Source organism: Cotesia glomerata, linkage group LG3 (assembly GCF_020080835.1).
Source record: "Cotesia glomerata isolate CgM1 linkage group LG3, MPM_Cglom_v2.3, whole genome shotgun sequence".
NCBI lineage: Eukaryota > Metazoa > Arthropoda > Insecta > Hymenoptera > Braconidae > Cotesia > Cotesia glomerata.
Window position 1 is genome coordinate 11904085 of NC_058160.1, and position 23351 is coordinate 11927435.

The 23351-nt window shown below is 34.3% G+C and overlaps 2 protein-coding genes across 2 annotated transcripts in view; one reads left to right on the top strand and one right to left on the bottom strand.

Annotated features, from left to right (window-relative positions):
• The window catches only part of LOC123262279 (coiled-coil domain-containing protein AGAP005037-like), a 338268-nt gene that overhangs the window by 57903 nt on the left and 257014 nt on the right, over positions 1-23351 (top strand). The gene's annotated exons all lie outside the window — the stretch shown is intronic.
• LOC123262286 lies at positions 1674-3104 on the bottom strand. Its single transcript, XM_044724475.1, has 3 exons — positions 2813-3104; positions 2147-2712; positions 1674-1952 (listed from the first exon to the last, which is right to left on the bottom strand). The coding sequence occupies exons 1-2, from the start codon at positions 3078-3080 to the stop codon at positions 2372-2374; spliced, it is 609 nt and encodes a 202-aa protein (XP_044580410.1). The 5' UTR covers positions 3081-3104; the 3' UTR covers positions 1674-1952; positions 2147-2371.

A 23351-nucleotide genomic window follows, 5' to 3' on the forward strand; every position in this document is an offset into this window, starting at 1 on the left:
GTTTGAAAAATTCTTTGTCTTTCATCTTCGTTATAAGTCAATACTTCATTAAAACTTTCGGCTAGCGCTACTCCTCTTTCCGCAGTATCGTTTACTACTTTTAACTTTTTGAATGTATCATAACATCGTTTATACTCAAGATTTGATTCCCACAAACTTGGATCTGTATGCAAAAATTCATAGGGGAGCTCAAATTGCTCAAAAATAAACAACGAGTTTGGATTAACAAAATCGCTTATGTTTTTCTCAGATAACGACGTTATTTCTTCATAAGCGACTGATAAACGTTTATTAGGCTTTTGACCGCTACCTGGGAATTTTATTTTTTGTACGATCTTTACTTTTTCTTCTACTGACACAGTTTCATCAAAAAGAGCTAAACAAGCAAGATTTTCGTGTAAGTACCACAAATGCCGAGACAATTTATCGAGTGCTGCATTTGCAATTTCTGGATGTATTTTTCTGTAGTCAATAAGATCTTTTACTAATTGCAAATCCGAGTTTGGAGCATTTATTGCATTAGGAGCAGTAAACCATATTTTTACATAAAATATTACGATGAAAACACATATTTTCTGCAAAATTTTTTTTTCGTTTGCTCCCATTTTAAACTGGTTTCTAAACATATATATTTTCAAGCAATAGAGAGCTTTCGATAACCACCGTGTGTGATGAAAAGCACCAGGTGCTTTAAATTCGGCTCTATGACTTTTGATACCACCCAAAAAGATACAGCTCAGCTCCAAAAACTCCTTGTAATCATTTCTCGGATGATGATTCTAACAAAAAATAAGAAAAATTTAATAATTGCGGCCAGAAAAGAAGATATTTTCAGAATTTTAAAGTAAAAAATATTATTTAAAAAGGCAAAATTTATAAAACTAAATCACTTAAAAATTCGAGTTATATCGAAGTATGCAAAATAACTACACTGATAAAAGGATTTATTTACTATTAATAATTTGATTTATTTGAAGATAATAATTTAATTTAATAAATATTTTTTAACATTAAATAAATATTTATTAGGGAGAAAAGTACATTTAATAATATTTAATAAATATTTATTAATAGATAACAAATATTTATTAACAGTTAATAAATACTTGGTTGAGTGAATTTGTTTGGCTTGCAATGTCATATGATATGAAGGTTGCTTATAAACAAAAATCATCCTTATAAATTATTTGCATTAATTATATTACATTATAATAACATTTATTGTAAACTACCAAATTCTATCACAGCTCATAATTATTTTTTATATTTTTACATATTAAAAACGTTAATTTATTAAGTGAATTGAATTATTATCAATGTATTCCAGTTATAGGGTTATAAAAAGTGTCAAAAGAAAATTGCTATTTTTGCTTTTTATCCTAAATAAATATTTGTTAACAGTTAACAAATATTTATTAACTATTAATAAATTAATAAATATTTATTAACAGTTAATAAATTCTACGTAATGAATACTAATTAACTGTTAATAAATATTTATCAAATCCCATGATGTTAAAAAATCATTTATTAACAGTTAATAAAGCTTATTAAATATTAACAAGTCCTTCTATCAGTGTATCAGAAAGATCTAATGACTGTAAAAGAAATTAACTTTATAAATAATAATTCTTTCAATGGTAAAACTATTTATGAATTAATTAATACCTTCAGTTGATTTTCTATGAAGTCAAGAATATCGTCTTTTCTTTGATTTAAAATAAGTGCAATATCTTTATCCTCTATGCCGATTTCATACGCAGATTTATCAATTTTTTCCCAACTATCTCTGAGTCTTTTGAAAATTGGTACATTTGGACTATTCGTCACTGGCCAAGCAACTTCTGCAACATTTCGTAACATCAATTCAGAAGTATGATGGCGACAAGCAAGATATAATAAGTCACGGCCAATTTTATCTTCTAATAATGCACATGCGCCATTAAAACAACCTAAAACAAAGAATTAGTTATTGATAAACTGTTATTTAATTATCAGTTATTCAAATTTTTGACTCAGCTTATATTTTAACTCAACATTCGTAAAAATAATTAAAAAAGTAATCAAATTCTTATTTGAAAGATTTCTCCCAATTCCAAAAACAAATACTGTGATATAAATTCATTCAACCACAACATTAACTTACCGGTATTTGAACTAGTTGTATCAAAGCACATTGCTTTAACATTATCGCAAAGATCCCACTCTATCAGCGTTTCAAAAATGGCTGAAGCTTGGCTTTCACCTGTGCCATCAGAGAGAATCGGAGTTTTTAAATTTTTATCAGTATTTATTCCGGTGACGTGTATTGATAATCGTTCTGCTTTTGGTTGACCATTTCCCGCAGGAAGCATCTTTCCATCCCAGTGCACTACGAGAGAGTCATCAAAAATTTCTTCTTCTTTGATCGTATCGACAATTTCTTCTCTTTTGAAATACGCGCATTGCGAATAGTGGAGTAACTTAAATTATATTTATCAATCTCAAGTCCTAAACTTTGAATAACAGCAGAAATGATGTACATCGCATTTCTGTTACTAGTTTTAGTTCTATCTAGTGCTAATACTAATTCCGAAGTCAGAATATCAATTTTATTTTTCTTAGGCGCTGGCATTGTATCTTCAAAGTCTGAACAAGTTCGCTTCAATTCACTGGAATTTGATATGGAACTACAGAAACTATTTAAGGACGACTGTTGGGATAATTTCATTCCTGAAATGAAAAATGTTAACAGTGAATTAGTAAACATATTAGCTGAATGTTAAACAAATCAAATATAATTAAACAAAACTATTATAATATTAGAACTAACCAATTTCCTCATTATTGGGAGTTTCTACTTCCATCGCAGACAGATTTCCAGAAGTTTCTTCTGGTATAACGTCAATTGCTGGTAGATGGATATTTCTATTTCCTTTACGACAATCTGTCAAAAATTGCTGCAAATTTTTCGGTAAATTTTTTAGTGCAGCACAATTTGCAATGTCAAATAATTTATCAAGACGTTTGCTAAACTGTTCCACATTTGTTCGTTGTCTTTTCGATGTCTTTGCACGACTTCGATGATTCTTCAGTTTCATGTAGTCACTGTGAATTTTTTCCAATTTTTAATACTGTGCTGAGGTCGAGAAGTTGGAATCAAAAGATTAGCCCAAATAGCATTCGTATCACTGATCACACTACTAGCACTTGCTCGTATACTTAATTTTAAGGATTGATGTTTGTACATAAAGAGATTCAATACATCCCTACACGAAGGTAACTTAATATTATTAATATTATGAATTTCAAATCCAATTAAATAATTATAAACTCTATTTCCGATTTGTTCAGACATCTTTGACAAGAATAAAAATGATAGAAAATGTAACGCAACGTAAAGCATACAAATGCGACGCGAGTACATTCAGTGTTCACTGAGCTTTGTTCTCGATATTTGCGGCATTAGTATCACACAATAAAGAACAAAGAAAGCGCTGCAATTAGGCGGGCGATTTATTAAACTAATTCAAGGTTACGTAAAAGAGGGATTTTTGGAGAGGAGAGAGGCTTTCGATTTGCGGACAATGACTGAGCTTTCGCTGGTCGCGTACTTTTGTCAAACGTTGTTGATCAACTGGTGGGGGAATCACCGCGATGTTAGTTACATCGCAACGTTGCCATTAGATTATTAAGTACCTACTGACGGAGAAGAAACAAAGAGAAAAGAGTTTGATTAAATGTTTATTATCATTAAAGGTTAAATATTGTAGATTATTAATTTTGCTTTTAGTTTTCTAGCCTTAAAAAATATATTGAAGAAAAATATAAAAACAGAGAAAGTAAACAAGATATTAATAAATTTAAATCAATGATCGGCCAAAATGTCACGGAAAAATATATTCAAGGCTTAATATCTCGCTTAATATTGATCTTAGCGATTTGGTCCATAGGACTTTTTTTGTTGGAAATTGAATTCTCTACAAGTTTGTCATTTACATTTTTTCCGTAGCTCTTGATATTTACGAGATAAATGCGAAAAAACGCCAATTTTATGAAAAAATCAGGTTCAGTGGCCCGTACTGCCTCGCCAGTGTGAGTTACGACTTTGCGGCAATGGGCACTTTTGTAGAGCGTTCAATTCTAAGAAAAAACCATCTTCGATCAAAGTGATCCCATGAAATGCCGCTGAGCTTTAGAAATTCAAAAATTAAAAATCAAAGTTTTTGTGTATTTTCAATGGGAAATATTCACATGCCTTGGTCGAGGACGTTAATTAATATTAAGAGCTCAAACTTTCAGGGAATTTTTTTTTGGGTATTTCCAACAAGAATTCACGATGGGACCGAAAAAAAAAAAAATAAAGTAAAAAAAAAAATCACCCTAATATATATATATATATATATATATATTTATATATATATATATATATATATATATATATATATATATATATATATATATATATATATTAGGTTGTGCCAAAATGTAACTCCCGTAGAGAACCTTTTAAAATTGGAATTTTGAGTTCCACTTTTAACAGGGGCTGCGTTTGGGAATTTCCTGAGATATTTTAGAGTGAGACTATGTATTTGATTTTCATAGAATTTTTTAACAGAAGCTTAGTTTGGGCACTTCCGGCCAAATTTTGAATTTTCACCTATATATATATATATATATATATATATATATATATATATATATATATATATATATACAGAGTGTCCCAGAAGTAACGGACGCCATTGTAGCATCTGATAAAAAAAATAATTCTGAGACGAAAAGTCCTTAGCCATTTTTTAATCAGACGTGCGTTCCAAACGAAGACGCTTGCACGTGTGAATGTGTAAGTAAATGTGTGTGACTACGTTAGCTATAGTAGCTAGTTAGTCATGCAGTTAGTTGTGTCTTTGTTTGCCACATACTTTACTGGACACTGACGCTCTCTCTCTAACACATAAAGCGACGTTACTTCAATTAATAATTAATTATCTATGCGTCTAATTAAAAAACGGCTAAGGACTTTTCGTCTCAGAATTATTTTTTTTATCAGATGCTATAATGGCGTCTGTTACTTCTGGGACACCCTGTATATATATCAGGGTGTGTCTATTTTAGGCGACTTTTTTTTTAATGAAAAAACAGGCTGAAATCTTGCATGGAGGTGAAAACAGAGGCCTGTTCAAAGCGGAGCTCTTAATATTAATATTTAGAGGTGTATGTCCCTAATTTTTCATTTCCCATTTAAATAACATAGGAAAAAAAATTCTTTTTTTTGTTTATTTTTCTAACTTGGCATACGCAACTTATATGAATCAGTCCATAGCATATTCTTGTAGAGAATTCAACGCTCTATAAAAAAGGTCTCTTACACTTTTATCATAAAGACAGCCGTTCTAAAGTTATTCAGACGTAAACTTCTAAATGTATAAAATTTTGATTATTCAAGTATTAAACTGACACAAATTAATTCATTACTGTCTTAAAAATTATTTTTATATGTAAAATTGGTTCTGATGCGCTAACATTTTCATAAAGCTAAAAAAAAATTACTCATGTATCAAATTTTTTTCTTCTTTATTTCATTTACTGTAAGAAAATCATGACCCGAGTTGAATGAATTAAATTTTTAAAAAGTTTCACGGAATTATCAATTCATTACTCTACACCGAGAGAAAAGATAAGTTTGGAAAATCAGAAAAGTGCACGTCTCATAACTCTTGTCTATTACATAAAAATCTGGATAACGGTTGACCCTAAAAGCTATCCCTGCAACTTCCGCTAATTTCATATCTAAGCGCTTAAAATTGCACTTATGAGGTTTTTGAGCTCTTCAAGTCAAAAGTCTGATAAAAGTTTCATAGAACACTATTTTTTGAACTTTCGAACCGATCAATCAACCAATCAACCCATTTTCACGTTCCTGGCAACAATCGACGTGGTTTTTTAGACACCGAAAATTATTTTATTTCATCAAAAACAATCCAAAAGAAATGTCGACGTTATGTAAAAAAAAAAATTTTTTCGATTATTCGTTAATTCATTCAAGAGTTATTGCACTTCGAAAGTTCAAAAAATAGTATTCTATGAAACTTTTATCAGACTTTTGACTTGAAGAGCTCAATAACCTCATAAGTGCAATTTTAAGCGCTTAGATATGGAATTAGCTATATTATATGGAATTATATGTGAAATGGAATTATATATATATATATATATAGCAGAGCAGAGTATATATATATATATATATATATATATATATATAACGCGGCTTAACCGGACGATAGCGTCTCTAATTCATATTGAATCTTTTTCAAACTCAACATACTTAATTTTTAGACGATCACCAAGGCTCAGTTCAAAGATAAGCTTAATCGGTCAAGTAGTTCTGACACTACAGGGTTTCAAAATTTTCCAAAATCATAAAAATTCATTTTTTGCCAGATTCTTTCGCGCATAACTTTTGAATGAAACAACTTATCGAATTTTTGTAAATCGCATTTTAAAGCCTATTAAATGAGCTTTGACTTTCATACCAATTTATTTTCCAAAACTTGAAATAACCTATTCGTCTGTAGGTTTTCAATGAAATTTTACTCTTGCAGTCGTTTTTTCGATTGATTTGTCCAATTTATTTCATAAAAAACTATTTATATTTTTATCCTTATTCTCAATGAACTTTTTTTTGTATACAATTCTAGTAGTTTCTTTTCTATTATGAAATCTACTTCTACTGCGGCTGCTGAATGGCCTTTTTTTTCTTTTTTAATTCGAAGAATCTGTCAAAATTAGTTTGTTTGTTGGTCTCTCAAGTTCTCCTAATTTATTGTTGTTCAGCAATTCAGTCAAATCTTCTGTAGACTTACTACCGTAAGGTCTTTTCTTACGATACTTTTTAACACTAAATTTTTGGAGTTAACTTCGGATGAACTCGCTTGGAAAAGGTTTATATGTTTCAAATTATATGATTAAATATATTGATATTATAATGTGAAATATGGAACGATATATAAAATCAAATCTATAATTTTTCCACAATAATATAAAAAAATATATTGTAAATAACTATATCATTCTCATGTATAAACCATATATTCATCAATATATTTGCTTCATGTATGCACTATCCATACGTGTATCGGTACAACTTCTTATATATTGATACCTTATACTTAAAATAATGTATCGATAAATATATGGTGTCACATATATTCTTCATATATTATACATGATATATTATATATGGTATTTATGTATTCGGTAATATAGCAAATGATATACAGGGTGTCCCAGAAGTCGCGCACCTCATTGTAGGGATCGAGAGAGAAAAATATTCTGAGACCAAAAGCGACCAATCAGGAGCGCGCGACAGAAGAATTAAAAGTGAGTGAAAAGGCAGTAAGAGACGCGAGAGTGAGATGCCAGAGCTACTGCCGGCTTCTCGAGCAGTAGACCGAGAGTGGGGACGGACCGACCGCGGACGGCGGACGTACGTGATGCTAGGTGGATGTGTGAAATAGTGTACTAGTGTGAGTGTATCGGTAACAATGCACGTATGAATGTGAGTGAGGATATTTTTATTTTTTTTATTACAGGCACAAGATTTGACGAATTCAAAGGGAAAAACAGAATATTTTGCTAAATTAAATCGGCTATGACAGAATTTTAATTTTTAATTGAAATAATTGAAGTAATTTTGAATGAAAATCTCAGTAGCGGGGCTCAGGCAGAGGCACAGGGCAGAAGTTACTGGATTTTTTCATTTGTGAGAAAAAATTGGACTAATTTTTGATTAAAAAATTAGTAGCAAGGCACTTGGCGGCGGTGACTGAATTTTTTTTTTTAATTTGAAGTAGTTAAACGAATTTTTAATTAAAAAATAAGTATGGTGGGTCGATTAGAAGCACTAGGCGGCAATGGCAGAATTTGTATAATTATTTAAAATGATGACAGTAATTTTCAGACAAAAAATAAGTAGCGAGGGTCAGTCGGAGGCACTGGACGACTATGATTAAATTTTGATTATTATTTAAATAAATTAAAATAATTTTAAAATAAAAAATAAGTAGCGACGGTCAGTCAGGGGCTCTGGACGGCTATGACTGAGTTTTTAATTTTTATTTGGAATAATCAAAGTAATTCTTAATAAAAAAAATCGGTAGCGAGGGTTAGTAAGAAAAACTGGGCGGCCATGAATAAATTTTTATTTTGATTTAGAATAATTAAATTAATTTTAATAAAAAACTTAGTGATTAGGGTCAGTAACAGGCGATGGATAGCTATGAATAAATTTTTATTCTCATTTAGAACGATTAAAGTAATTTTTAATTAAAAAATCAGTAGTGATAGTAAGTTAGAAGAACTAGGTGGCCATGAATGACTTTGTAACGGGGTGGTTAGCCCTGTCCAATTGGTCACCCCTTTCCTCTTTGAAAAGGGCGCCACTGAGATTTTATACTCGGTGTCCCAGAAACCGGGGAGCATGAGAAGGAAAGATCGGGTCGTGAGAAGTTGAGAAAGGCTGTAAAAGTAATGCTGAGAAACAATTATTAACAATTAACAATTCAATTATTTATTTAATATAAACAATTTAACTCTAACAAAATTTCTTAAAATATTGCCCTTAAAATTAACTTATCAATCACTAAATTTGAGAACCTCTCACCTACGCAGGCACTTGCCAAAACTTAAAACTAAATATCATTAAATTCTTTTAAACATAGATCATTACGCATCTATCTTCTTAATTTCTTAACTCAACATAGACCATTACGCATCTATCTTCAATTTCTTAACTCAACATAGACCATTACGCACCTATCTTCAATTTCTTAACTCAACATAGACCATTATGCATCTATCTTCAATTTCTAATTCAATCATAGACCATTACGCATCTAGATTCTTAATTTCTTAATTTAATCATAGACCATTACGCATCTAGATTCTTAATTTCTTAAACCCTCGTCCAACTGACGGAATAACAAACAACATATTTTACCCAATAAAAACTTCTTAATTATTCAATTATCTGAACTAATTTCACATAAACAACCTCGTCTACCTGACGGAATACCATATAATACCATAATTACCTAACTTCCATATAAAATCGTCCACCGACGCTAACTTCATTCTATAGAGTTCTCTACTTTATTCATACATCTTAATTACCAATAAAACTGAATCTCAAAACTTCGCATTTTCCAAAATTACCAAAATTACGCCTAACAATTACTTAACACAAAATTCCGACCTTCGATTTTAATTCTTAATCCTCCTTAAATAAATTCTAAGCGATATTTCTTAATTAAATTCTGTCTCGAAAATTCCTAACTAAAATTAATTTATTATAGCCAACAGGCCTATAATAAATTACTAATAAATTCTTTACCAATAAATTAATAATTTATCCATTAAATAGAAAAGTTCAGCGACAAAACTAACTACTTGACCTTGACAATAAAAACTAAAGTACGAATTCTTTAATATAAAAAGGACCGCTTGAGAAATTAAATTTAATTATTTCAGCCTCTTAATTAAATCAATAATCAAATCTGGTCTACAATAATCGAAAATACCTGGAGACTCAATTATTGTTTTATTCAACGACGACTGATACTCCGATACAACTTGGCGGGCTTAGCTGCTTGGCGTCTTGTCGTCTTGAACCAGGGTGCGGCAGGGTTGTCCAATTCCAAAAATGCCCTGATAACTTCCTCTGCAGTTGCTCTTTATTCTCGACGTCCAAATTTGCACTCTATTGACTTAAACTGATCTCAACAAGGTCACTGATTCACAAGGACAAAAGGCCACTGGCTTCCAGAAGGGAAAAAGCCTCGATGTCCCTCCTGTCGGCTCTTTTATAACCCTCCAACTCCGGCTCTCGAACTTTCCTATTGTTATGCCCCGCTTTATTTTACGGGGACTGTAGTGGGGACTTTCGATTAGCACGCCCGGTGACAAGTCGAAACTACTTGTCAAAAATCGAAAGGTAAGGGAAAGCCCTGACCTACCGTGCGTTAATTAAGTGGTCGATAATGACCCCGGGAAGTTCGATTTTCCCTGTTACAACTTTTTATTTTCATTATTCAAATGAATTAAAATAATTTTAAAATAAACAATAAGGAGTGACGGTCAGTCAGGGGCTATAGGCGCTATGACTGAGCTTTTAATTTTTATTTGGAATAATTGAAGCAATTTTGAATTAAAAAATCACTAGCGAGGATCAGTTAGAGGTACTGGCCGGCCATAAATAAATTTTCATTTTTATTTAAAACAATTAAAGTGATTTTTGATAAAAAAAAATTAGGAAAACGGTTGACCCTGAAGGCCATCCCTGCAACTTCCCGCTACTTTCGTAATTAAGCGCTCAACATCGCACATTACGTTTTTAAACTCAAAGAGCTCGAAAAACATAATTTTTGTGTAATTTTGAGCTTTCCGAGCTCAAAAGTCTGATAGAAGTTTAATAAAACACTATTTTTTGAATTTTCAAACCGCAATAACTTTTGAATGAATGAACCGATTTTCAGGCGGTTGGCGACATTCGACGCAGTTTTTCAAATTCTATGATACATTTTTAAACACAAATTGATTAAGAGCTGATTAGTTTTTGGAATTGATCGGTCGAGCCGTTTAAAAGTTATTCGGAAAAAACCACATTTGGAAAAAAATTTTTTCGCAGTTTTTCTAAGATTTCTCAAAATCTATAGGCCCAAATCAGTCCAACTTGTATTTAAAATCTAAGTTTAGTCGAAGCCTTTCGAATGGCACCAACCGCGATCAAACCGGTCAAGCCGTTCAAAAGTTATGAGAGGTTTACACACACACACACACACACACACACACACACACACACACACACACACACACACACACACACACACACACACACACATCCGTACATACATACAGACACTTTCGCGGGAATCGTCAGGAAAGCTTCCTACCCAGTGAACACATGACTTCAATATGACGTCATTTATAAGTCATAGGAATGTCACAATATTTTACGTAAATATGACGTAAAATTGACCTGTCGTAATCCAATTATGATGTTAAAATATATGATATATTTTTGACATCATACTGATGTAAGTTTATTACTTCTCTATGATGTAACGGAAATGACTTAGATATTACGTACCACTGACATAATATATAAACTATAATATTACGTAACATTAATGCCATCATTGTATGTCATAACGACGTAAGTTTAACATCATGCGTTTACATCAGTGACAAATCACGGCTGTACGTAATCTTGACGTAAGTTTAACATCATGCGTTTACATCAGTGACAAGTCACGGTTGTACGTAATCTTGACGTAAGAATAATATCATGTGTTTACATCAGTGACAAGTCATGGTCTTACGTAATACCGATACCATCTGTGAGTCATTATTTAACATCAATAATTTGTCACAATTGTACATAATACTTACGTAATTTAAAAGTCATTTTCTAAATCAGTGACAAACGATTATTTTCCATAATATTGATAAAATTTGGGGGATGTATTTTTTTAATATTATCGATTGATCAAAATTTATCAAATATAAAACTTCTTCAACAAGATGTCTAATTTACAATTAATCGCTAAATATTAGTGAAAATTGGTTTAAAATTTAGTAAGAATCAGGAAGAGGTAAACAGCTGATTTAAGCTGGTACCTTGCAAATTTAAGTCTGCTCTTAATAACAAAAATTTATAATTTATAATATTAATGAATATATTTAACATATTAGCAAATAACATACAAAATATTTTTCATTTAAATTTCGTGAATGAAGTCAAAATTTCTTGACACTAAAACACTTCTTGCTCCAATATAACTTCGGCCTCCGTCAAAATTTTCTTGGTGCAAGAAATACTGTTGTTTCGTTGCATATGTTTCTCACTTATATTTTTTCTATGAATTTAGGTACTTTTATCCCTTGTAAAAATATTTTCGACTTCATTCAGTATAAATGATTTGGTGTGAAACTGATAACAAAATACTGAGTTCAATTTATGTGGCATGAACTCTAAATTTTTAAACCGTCAAGCGAGTAAACATATAATTTCTTATGATTTCGCGTCAAGAAATTAAATGTCAGTCATTTAAATATTGCACTATTACTTGAAAAATAATTTTCTGACATTAGTGCTGCTACTTATGAAACATTGTATTTGAAATAATTCAAACAGTTCCATGATTGTTATTGACGAGACTAATAGTATTTTACACAGTAAAAATTTTGCGTCATTGCGTCAAAACTTTAGTGTTAAAAATTTTTGTGTTAAATATTTAACTTTTTAAGTGTAAATTTAACATTTATTGTGTTAAATCAACATAAAAAATGTTAAATATTTAACATAAAATTTTTAACACAAAAATTTTGACACAATGACGCAAAATTTTTACTGTGTACATCAAGTTTCATAATGTTGTTAGTATGTTAAATTAAAGAAATTCAAATTTCGAAAAAATTGAAATTAAAAAGAAATATAGATAAAAAATGGTATACTTAAAAGAGTTGAAATTAAAAAAAATCTAAATTTTGTAAATTGAAATTTTGAAGAAGAAAAATCCAAATGAAAAATACTAAATTTTCGGAAAAACTAAATAAAAAAAAAATTCGAGTCTTGAGAAATCAATAAGTATTAAAAAATATTCAAATGACACGGATACATCGTTTACTCTGAAAAAATTTCACTCTGTGAAAGTTCTCTGTGTCCGCAGAGAGTCTAAAGTTCTCTGTGTCCGCTTTTAGACGAAAATTTTTGAAAGTGTAAGATTCAATCAATTCTTATGAAAATTTATAAATTGCCTATTCATTACCACAAGTTTCACTAGAGAGCCTTTTATAAAAGTTTTTACAAATTTTTATAGAACTTTATAAAATTTCATGAGTTTAATGAAATTTTATAAAATTGTATAAATTATTAGACTTGAATTTTATACAATTCCAGCTCTTAAAATACATTTAATCTCAGAAAAAATTATGAAATAAGCATTTTTCGTCATGTAAGGCTTATCACATAAGTTATTTACTTCGTAACATGAACCGGTACTTGGACAAGTGAGCAGCGTTCCAGACTTCGATACGTGAGGACCCGAGTTCGAGCCCAGCATATTTCAGGATTTTTTCATCAAGTATCAACATATAACTAGTGTTTCAAACTTTGTAATAAGTCCACAACACTATAATTAATTTCAAAATTGCCATCTTTTTATTTTTGAGAAATTTTTTTTTTTATATTTTTTCTGAGGTACAATTCTTACATCACTTACATCACTTTTACGTCATAATGACATCATTATCATGATATAGACATCACAGGTATGTCATATTGACGTCATAAATGTCATTGAGACATAATACTGACGTCATGACTACGTCATATTTTTACGTCAGAATCTTACGTCAAGAAGTGTGAAATAATGAGTCATATATGACTCATTCGTGACTTGTATCTTACGTAAATCCTGATATAGCCCAATGTCATTTTGACGTCACATTGACGTAAACGTGTTTACTGGGTAAGACCTCAAAACGTCGAGATTTGACGAAAACTCGATTTTTGAAAAACGGGGTAAAAACAATAACATCCCGATTTTTGGAAATTTTCAATTTTTCTAGCAGGAAGTTAAAAGAAGTGTGTAAAGTTCAAGACATTATTAAAAATGATAACAAAATTTTGAGGCCTGTCCTCAGAAGTTTTAGCAATCTATGCTATAGTAATATGTATAAATTTCGGAGAATGTCTTGAAAATAAGTGGAAATTTTCAGCACAGACCTGAAAATATATATATGGTCTCAAAGTGCACATAAGTCCTCAAACAATACATTCGCTCGAAATTGTATCAAAATTTTGAACTCATGTCCTTGAATTATAAGGAATGCTTTAAACATTGGAGACAGTCTTCGAAATTTTAACTTTGAAATTTATATATAAAAAAAAAAAACTCTCATCCCCGATTGCCAATTGTATTTTTAACGTAATTAAAGAAAAAAAAATAGGGTGTCTCAAACTATACGTTACACATATATATATATATATATATATATATATATATATATATATATATATATATATATATATATATATATATACATATAGACACAGTGACAACATCGCGAGGGTAGTCAGGGAAGCTTCCTATGACCTTAAAACGTCGAGATCTGATGAAAACTCGATTTTTCAAAACAGGGTGAAAACAATAACTTCCTAATTTTTGAAAATCTTCGATTTTGTTAGTGGGAAGTTAAAAATGTCGCAGTGATTTTAAAAACACTTGTTTTCAAATCTTTTATTGACGATATCTTTTGAACTAATTAACCGATTTCTACGTTTTTGGCGGCAATCGACGCGGTTTTTTAAGCTCTATAAATTATGCTATGTCATCAAAAGTAATCCGAGAAGAAATGACGAAGTTATGTGAAAAAAACACTTTTTTCGGTTTTTTTCGGTTTTCTTTCGTTCACGCTATCTCTCGAACGAATCAACCGATTTTGATCGGGTTGACGCCGATCGGCGTGGTTTTTCAAGCTTAAGGGCGGATTAGTTTTTGAAGTTGATCGATAGAGCCGTTTAAAAGATATTCCAAAAAAACTACTTTCAAAAATGATTTTTTTCTTATTTTTTTTAAGATTTTTCAAGATTTCTTAAAATCTATCGGTCCGAATCGGTTCAAATTCTCAGGAAATCTAAGTTCAGCGTAGCCCTTTCGAATGGCACCAACCGCGATGAAATCGGTTCAACCGTTCAAAAGTTATAAGCGAGTCACATAGTCACACACACACACACACACACACACACACACACACACACACATACACACACATACATACAGACATAGTGACAACATCGCGGGGGTAGTCAGGGAAGCTTCTTTAAAAAAAACGTTTTTTAAAAAAACTGGGCGGCTACGAATAAAGTTTTTTTCATTTAGAATGATTAAATTAAATTCAATTAAAAAATTAGTGATCAGGGTCAGTTACAGGCACTGGGCGGCTATGAATAGATTTTTATTTTTATTCAAAATAATTGAAGTAATTTAAAAATGAAGAATAAGTAGCAACGGTCAGTCAAAGGAACGGGTAGTTATGAATAAAATTTATTTTCATTTAGAAAAATTAAATTAATTTTAATCAAAAAATTAGTGATCAGGGTCAGTAACAGGCACTGCGCAGCTGTGAATAAATTTTTATTTTCATTTAGAACAATTAAAGTAATTTTTAATTAAAAATTCAGTAGTAGTAGTAAGTTAGAGGCAATGAGCGGCCATGAGTGAAATTTTATTTTTATTTAAAATTTATTTAATTTTAAATAAAATTAAAATTAAAATTAAAATTTATTTAATTTTAAATAAAATTAAAATTAAAATTAATATTTATTTAATTTTAAAATAAAAAATAAGCAATGACTGTAAGTCGGGGCTCTAGGCGGCTGTGACTGAGTTTTTGATTCTTATTTGGAATAATTGAGACAATTTTGAACTAACAAATCAGTAGCGAGGATCAGTTAGATGGACTGAGCGGCCATGAATGAATTTTTACTTTTATTTAAATGAATTAAAATAATTTTTAAATAAAAAATAAGTAGCAACGGTCAGTCAGGGGCTCTAGGCGGCTATGACTAAGTTTTTGATTTTTATTTGGAATAATTGAGACAATTTTGAACTAACAAATCAGCAGCGAGTATCAGTTAGAAGTACTGGGCGGCCATGAATGAATTTTTATTTTTATTTAGAATAATTTAAGGAATTTTGAATAAAAACAATCGGTAGTGAGGGTTAGTTAGAAAAACTGGGCAACCATGAATAAATTTTTATTATCATTTAGAACGATGAAAGTAATTTTCAATTAAAAATCAGTAGTATTAGTAAGTTAAAGGCACTAAGCAGCCATGAATGAATTTTACTTTTATTTAAATGAATTAAAATAATTTCTAAATAACAAATAAGGAGTGACGGTCTGTCAGGGGCTCCAGGCGGCTATGACTGAGTTTTTGATTTTTATTTGTAATAATTGAAGCAATTTTGAATCAAAAAATTACTAGCGAGGATTCGTTAGAGGTGCAGGGCGGCCATAAATGAATTTTAATTTTTATTTAGAATAATTTAAGTAATTTTCAATAAAAAAAAATCAGTAGCGAGGGTTAGTTAGGAACACTGGGCCGCTACAAATAAATTTTATTTTCATTTAGATTGATTAAATTAAATTAAATAAAAAAATTAAAGGTCAGGGTCAGTTACAGGCACTGGGCGGCTGTGAATAAATTTGTATTTTTATTCGAAATAATTAAAGTAATTTAAAAATGAAAAATACGTAACAACGTTTAGTCAAAGGTACTGAGTAGTTGTGAATAAGTATTTATTATCATTGAGAACGATTAAAGAAATTTTTAATCAACAAATCGGTAGTGATAGTTAGTTAGAGGCAATGAGCGGCCTTGAATGAATTTTTATTTTTATTTAAATGAACTAAACTAATTTTCCAATAAAAAATAACGATTAACTGTCAGTCAGGCGCTCTAGGTGGCTATGACTGAGTTTTTAATTTTCATTTGGGATAATTGAGGCAATTTTGAATTAAAAAATGAGTAGCGAGGATCAGTTAGAAACACTGGGTGGCCATGAATGAATTTTTATTTTTATTTAGAATAATTAAAGTAATTTTTAATGAAAAAAGTTAAGAAAACACTTGACCCTAAAGGCCATCTCTGCAACTTCCCGCTAATTCTGTAAATATCTGGCCGCTTTTTGAGCTCTTCGAGTTTCAAAATACAATCTGTGTGTTGTGTTGAGCTCTCCGAGCTCAAAAAGATACTTCTTCTATGCTTTTGAGCTCTTTCAGCTCAAAAGTCTGATAGAAATTTCATTGAACACTATTTTTTGAATTTTCAACCCGCAATAACTTTTGAATGAATCAACCGATTTTCACGCGGTTGGCGGCATTTTACGCAATTTTTTAAGTTCCAAAAGGAATTTTCAATTTTTAATTGATAGAACGAAAAATTTCGGAGCAATTGCGAAAAAACACTTTTTTTGGTTTTCTTTCGTCAACGATAACTCACGAACGAATTAACCGATTTTGACCGGACTGGCGGCGATCGACATGGTTTTTCGATGTTAAGAGCTGATTAATTTTCGGAATTGATCGGTAAAGCCGTTTAAGAGTTATCCCAAAAAAACCACTTCTGAAAAAATTTTTTTTCCTATGTTTTTTTAGATTTCTCCAAATTTCTCAAAATCTATCGATCCGAATCGGTTCAAATTGACAGGAAATCTAAGTTTGGCGAAGCTCTTTTGAATGGCACCAACCGCGATGCAATCGGTTCAACCGTTCAAAAGTTAAAAGAAGTTTACATACTCACACACACACACACACACACACACACACACACACACACACACACACACACACACACGCGCACGCACGCACGCACACACACTCACATACACACACACTTGGGGCAGAGGAGAAACTGCTACCAGGCGCGTCTTCCCGTAGCGGATGGGAGAACGCTCGCTGTACCTGGTACAAAGGGTAGGAGCCAAATAAAAAAAATACGTTCCCGTGGACAAAACCCCCCTTTAATGGGTTGGTCACACTAACTGACCTAACAAGACGATCGTTCCCTGCTGTGACCCACTGGGAGTGACCGGAACCTCGTGTCGTAGTTCCCGACGATGCAGGCCACGGCTGATGTGAGCTTGCTCTGCCGAGGTGTAAGTTGCAGCAGTGGATCAGGAGCCAGCCACTTCGGGCCTTGATCAGGAAGTACGCAGTGAGTGTTAAAGATCGGAATCTTCACCGCTCCGAGCGAGTCTAGTCCGTCCGTGTATTCCGGGACTGGCTAAGTGTCGGCTAGGCCTCAGGGAACTGGGGTAGGAGTACTATCTCCGAGGGTACACCCGTTCCTAGTTATGACAACCCGCTCCACTCCGTACGATGCGCTGGTGAATTTAAAAGTATGAGTAAAATTCAGGAAAACAACAATAGTGAAAACGGGCCTCATGCCCAACAAGCAGCGATTGAAGCAAGCGCTTAAATGAAGCGGTCGCAAGTGTTGGAACGCCTTGAAAAGCTGACCAGTGAGCTTAATGACCTCTTCCAACCTAAGGTCAATATCCACAAGGAGATTAAGACCAAGACGACCAGCGTAGCCAATGCCCTCCAGAGATTCAAGAAACTTGATGAAGAATGGCGTTTAACAGTACGACGCACTTCTCGCACTACACCGGAGAGAAGCATTCAAGCAACTGTCGTGATTGAAGAAGCAATGGACACTGGAGCCGAAGGTGACGGTGAATCAGTCGCGGAAGACAGAAGCAGAACTAGCAGCAAGTCAACTAAGAGAAAAGATCGATCTTCTCCCGACCCAACGATCAGCCAAGTTGTGAAGAAAAAGGACTTGAAACCAAGCTTTCCGAAAAACATGGCAGTGCAGAACGCCGGAAAAAAAGAGGTGACTGAATGGCAGAAGGTCCAATCCAAGAAGGAGAAGAAGGAGCAAGCGAGAGAGCGGTTACCAAAACAACCGGTGAACAAATCTCGGCCGGAGCCTAAGCGGAAAAAACCGCGAAAATTCACTAAACCAGATGCCTTAATTATTCGACCCGTTGAGAAGGAAAAATATGCCGAGATAGTGCGTCGGATTAAAAAAGATGTCCCACCAGATCAGACCCGTGACGTCGTTGACAAGGTTCAAAAGACGAATGATGGGAATATGCTCATTACGCTTTCCAGAAAGACCGCAGACAAAGGACAAGCTTTGCTGAAGACCATCAAGAGCATCCTTAAAGAAGAAGCGCAAGTCATCTGTAAAGGCCCAGAGGAAGAGCTTGAAATCCGGGACATTGACGACGAAACAACTAAAGACGATGTCCGGAAGGCCTTACAAGAGGCAGCTGGAAATGACTACGAAATACCTGAAGATTAAAATCAGGTCATTAAAATTCGTCCGGCCTACAAAGGTACTCAAACTGCTTCGGTACGATTGCCAGCAGCAATAGTGCAGAAGATACTCGGAAAGACAGGCAAAATAAGGATTGGCTGGGTAAATTGCCGTGTCAGAGCAGTTAAGACACCACTACGATGCTATAAGTGCTGGGACTACTGCCCAATGTAAAAGCAAAGTCGACCAATCTGGGCTTTGCATCAAATGTGGGCAAACAGGTCATCAAGCTGCTCAATGCCCAAATAAAGTGAAATGTGCGTTATGTGCTCTCAGGACACTGCTCACCGGTCTGGTTCTGGCCGATGCCCAATCTTCCAAGAAGCACTCCAGAAGCTGACAAATAAACGAACATGAGGATACTGCAGCTTAACATCAATCACTGCGAAGCTGCGCATGACCTGCTTATGCAGACAGTACGGGAATGAAAGCTCGACGTTGTGCTTTTATCGGAGCCATATAAACATTTAGCTGGACAACCTTGGGAGACGGATATCACCACGAAAGCTGTGAACTGGGTTTGTGGTAAGTTCCCTTTCCAGAGTGTAGCTACCAATAGCAGCGCTGGCTTTGTAGCAGCATCAGTAGATGGCATCCGTTTTTACAGTTGCTACGCACCACCTAGCCTCTCAATTGCTGAGTTTACTGACTTCTTGGATCGACTGACCGAGGACGCAAAGCTACATCATCCAGTGGCGATAGCCGGGGACTTTAATGCCTGGGCAGTGGACTGGGGCAGTAAGCAGACTACCCATGCAGGAAACCCCCAGAGTTGACAAAGGGGCCAGGCTTGGGCCAGTACTGGTTAACCCAGCTTCGGCCATGCCAATAATTATCCAAGCTTGGGCCAAGACTGGGCAACCACGCCTTGGTCGGCCCAATTATTACCCGTGCCTGGGCCAGAACTGGGTCACCCAGTCACGGCCACAATGATTATTCAAGGGTTAGCCAAGATTGGGAAACCTACACTGAAAAAAAAAATTAACTTAATTCAAGAGAAAAATTCTTGTACGAAGAAAATAACTCTGAAGAGTTTAATTGTCTTCAATCAAAACGAAAAATTCTTTAATTAAATAAAATTTACTTAAATCCAGAAAAATTTCTTAGTTTAAGAATTTTTCTACTCAAATCAAGAAGATAAAATTCTTAAAAATTATTTACTTGATTTAAGTAAATTTTTTTTTCTTTGTAGCCATGGGCGTTGAATGGCAACCAAGACTTGAGCCAGAATTGGGTAACCTAGCCTTAGCCATTCAATGGGAAATTCAAACTTAATAAATCATTAAGTAAATAATGATAGTTAAGTAATTAAGTAAACATTTATTGTTTAACGAATATTTGCTAACAAGTTCTAAAATTTAAAATTTATTATTTAACCAAGACAATTGCATATCATCAAAATTGATGTAGTCTTAAAAAAATTAAAATATAATAATTTACAGTTGAATTTTTAATATTGATAATTTTAAACATGAAAATTTATCATAAGATATTAAAAATATACAGAACGATGTACAAAGTTTAAAGTAATATAACAACTTGACTCTTTCATTTTTTTTAACTATAATAAACATTTGTAAAAAATAGTTAATTTTCATCGAAACACAATATTAAATAACATAAATTATATAAATAATAAACCGTCACACTTCGTCACTATATAGATTTAGCTTATCAGAATAATAAGATGTGCATCAACTTATCGGTCGTACGGTGTAGGGGTTAGTTATCGGTCTGGTAAGCGCGCGGCTCGGGTTCGAATCTCGGTTAGAACGGATACGATTTTCATTTTATTTCTATAATTAGCAACAGTTAGATTCGAATTTACTTTACTTACAAAATAAAATAAAAAAATAACATTCCAATAATTCTTTTTTATCATTTTTTATCAAATGGCATGGGCCAGACTTGAAAATTAACTATGGCTCAGCCCTGGTAACCATGCGTGGGCCAGTCCTGGTAACCAGGCTTGGCCCATCGTTATCATCCCAGACTTCAACCAGGACTGGCCCAAGCCTGGCTTACAAGCTTGGCCCAGAGTTTTACATAGTTGAGCCAAGGCTGGGCCAAGCTAGGCCCCGTGGTACTTTCCTCTATGGGTAATGCACGAGGAAGAGAGCTGCTAGAAGCTCTTTCTACACTAGATGTAGTCTTGCTCAACAGTGGTGACACGCCGACCTACACCAAAGGTGACGCAAGCTCGATTGTAGACGTCACTTTTGTCAGTACCAGCCTTGCCAAAGGTAACACTAACTGGAAGGTACTGGACATCTACACTGCCAGTGACCATCATGCGATACTCTGGGAAACGTCAAACGACCAGAACCTCAGGGGGCCTATCAAGCAATTTAATACCGTCGGTTGGAAGGTGAAATCTCTTGACCCAGAAGTATTGCTAACAGCCCTCGATAGTGATCCGATAGAGACTGGATGTGCAGAAGAACATACTAAGGCCCTGATGATGCGAGTAACACAAGCTTGTGATGCCAGTATGCCTCGCAAACGTGTTATGAATTCAAGACCTGCGGTACACTGGTGGAATGATCATATCAGCGACCTCCGTAAAGAGTGTCATCGAAAGAGAAGAATATCTCAGCGTGGCTATCAACGACCTAACTCTGCAGTGCTGATCGCAGAGTACAAAAAAGCTCGTCGTGAACTTAATAAGGCCATATAAGAGAGCAAAGAAAGATGCTGGAAAGAGCTCATATACGAGGTCGACAAAGACGTGTGAGGTCGGCCGTATAAGGTGGTCATGACGCACCTCAAGAAACAACAAATGCCGTCACCTACGTGTTCCCAACTCCTTCAGAAAATCGTCACTGCGCTGTTTCCACAGCAACACAGTCTCAATTATCAGTCAAAGCAAGATGAACTGGACGACATTCCACCTGTCACTGAAGAAGAATTGTTGGAGGCCTGTAATCGGGTAGGAAATAATAAAGCGCCGGCATTGGACGGAATCCCTAATATAGCCTTGAAAACCATCATAAAGGCAGCACCAACATTATTTCTAGACGCTTACAACGCATGCCTCAAGGAGGGGACTTTTCCTCGTAAGTGGAAACAGCAACGGTTAGTACTTTTACCTAAAGGAAAGAAACCGCCAAAAGAACCGTCATCTTACCGACCACTCTGCATGCTAGATACGGCGGGTAAGATATTTGAGCGTATCATCCATCAGCGAATAGATGCAGTAGTCGACTCACTCTTGACAGACAACCAGTATGGATTCCGGAAAGGACGATTAACCCTGGACGCGATCAACCTGGTTGTTAATACGGCCAAAGAGGCAATCGCAGGAACTAGATGGAAGGGTGGAACGAAGAAGTACTGCCTGGTGGCTGCCTTGGACATCAAAAATGCTTTCAATTCCGCTAATTGGGACTGCATCATGCAAGCTCTTGACGAGAAGAACGTGCCAACATATCTTCGCAGACTAGTGATTAGCTATTTTACAGATAGAGTGCTGAAATACAATACAAAGAATGGTCCGAAAGAGTATGATATAACCGGTGGTGTGCCACAGGGCTCTGTTCTTGGTCCACTTCTATGGAATATCATGTATGACGGGCTCCTGAGACTGAAGCTTCCAAAATGTGTCAAACTGGTAGCGTATGCGGATGATGTTGCCGCAGTGATCGTCGCCAAACACCTCGACGAGATTCAACATCTGTTTGACATCACTTTTGAGAAGATCAACCAGTGGATGGATACAGTGAACATACAACTGGCCAAGCAGAAGACCGAAGCAGTGCTTATTACCAGCCGAAAAGAAGTTGAAACAATTAAGCTAAAAGTCGGTGACCGAGAAATCACATCACAACCTCATATACGATATCAGGGAGTGATGCTTGATGCCCGACTCAACTTCAAGCAGCAAGTGGAACACGTCTGTATGAAAGCGTCAGTAGTGAGAGCTAGTCTCGCACGATTGATGCCGAACGTCGGAGGCCCAAAGCAGAGCAGGAGGTTACTATTGTCATCAGTAGTCACATCGGTGCTCACCTACGGAATATCCATTTGGGCTGACGCACTAGAGGTGCAAGATTCATGGAGAAAAGCTGGACCAATATATCGTATGAGTGCCCTACGAGTTGCAAGCGCATTTCGAACAATATCAGAGGAAGCAGTGTGTGTCATTTCCAGAACTTTGCCGCTCAGAGTCCTAGCTGAGGAAAGACGGAACCTTTACCAACGAAAGAGGACAACCACACAAAGTGCCGAGGAACTCAGAGCTGAAGAACGGCAGAACAGTATCGCTCGATGGCAATCGCAGTGGGACGCCGCGACAACAGGGAGGTGGACACACCGTCTCATACCGAAGATCGACGTTTGGCTAAACCGAAGTCATGGCGAGGTCAATTACTATCTGATGCAGTTGTTGTCTGGACATGGATGTTTTCGGACGTATCTT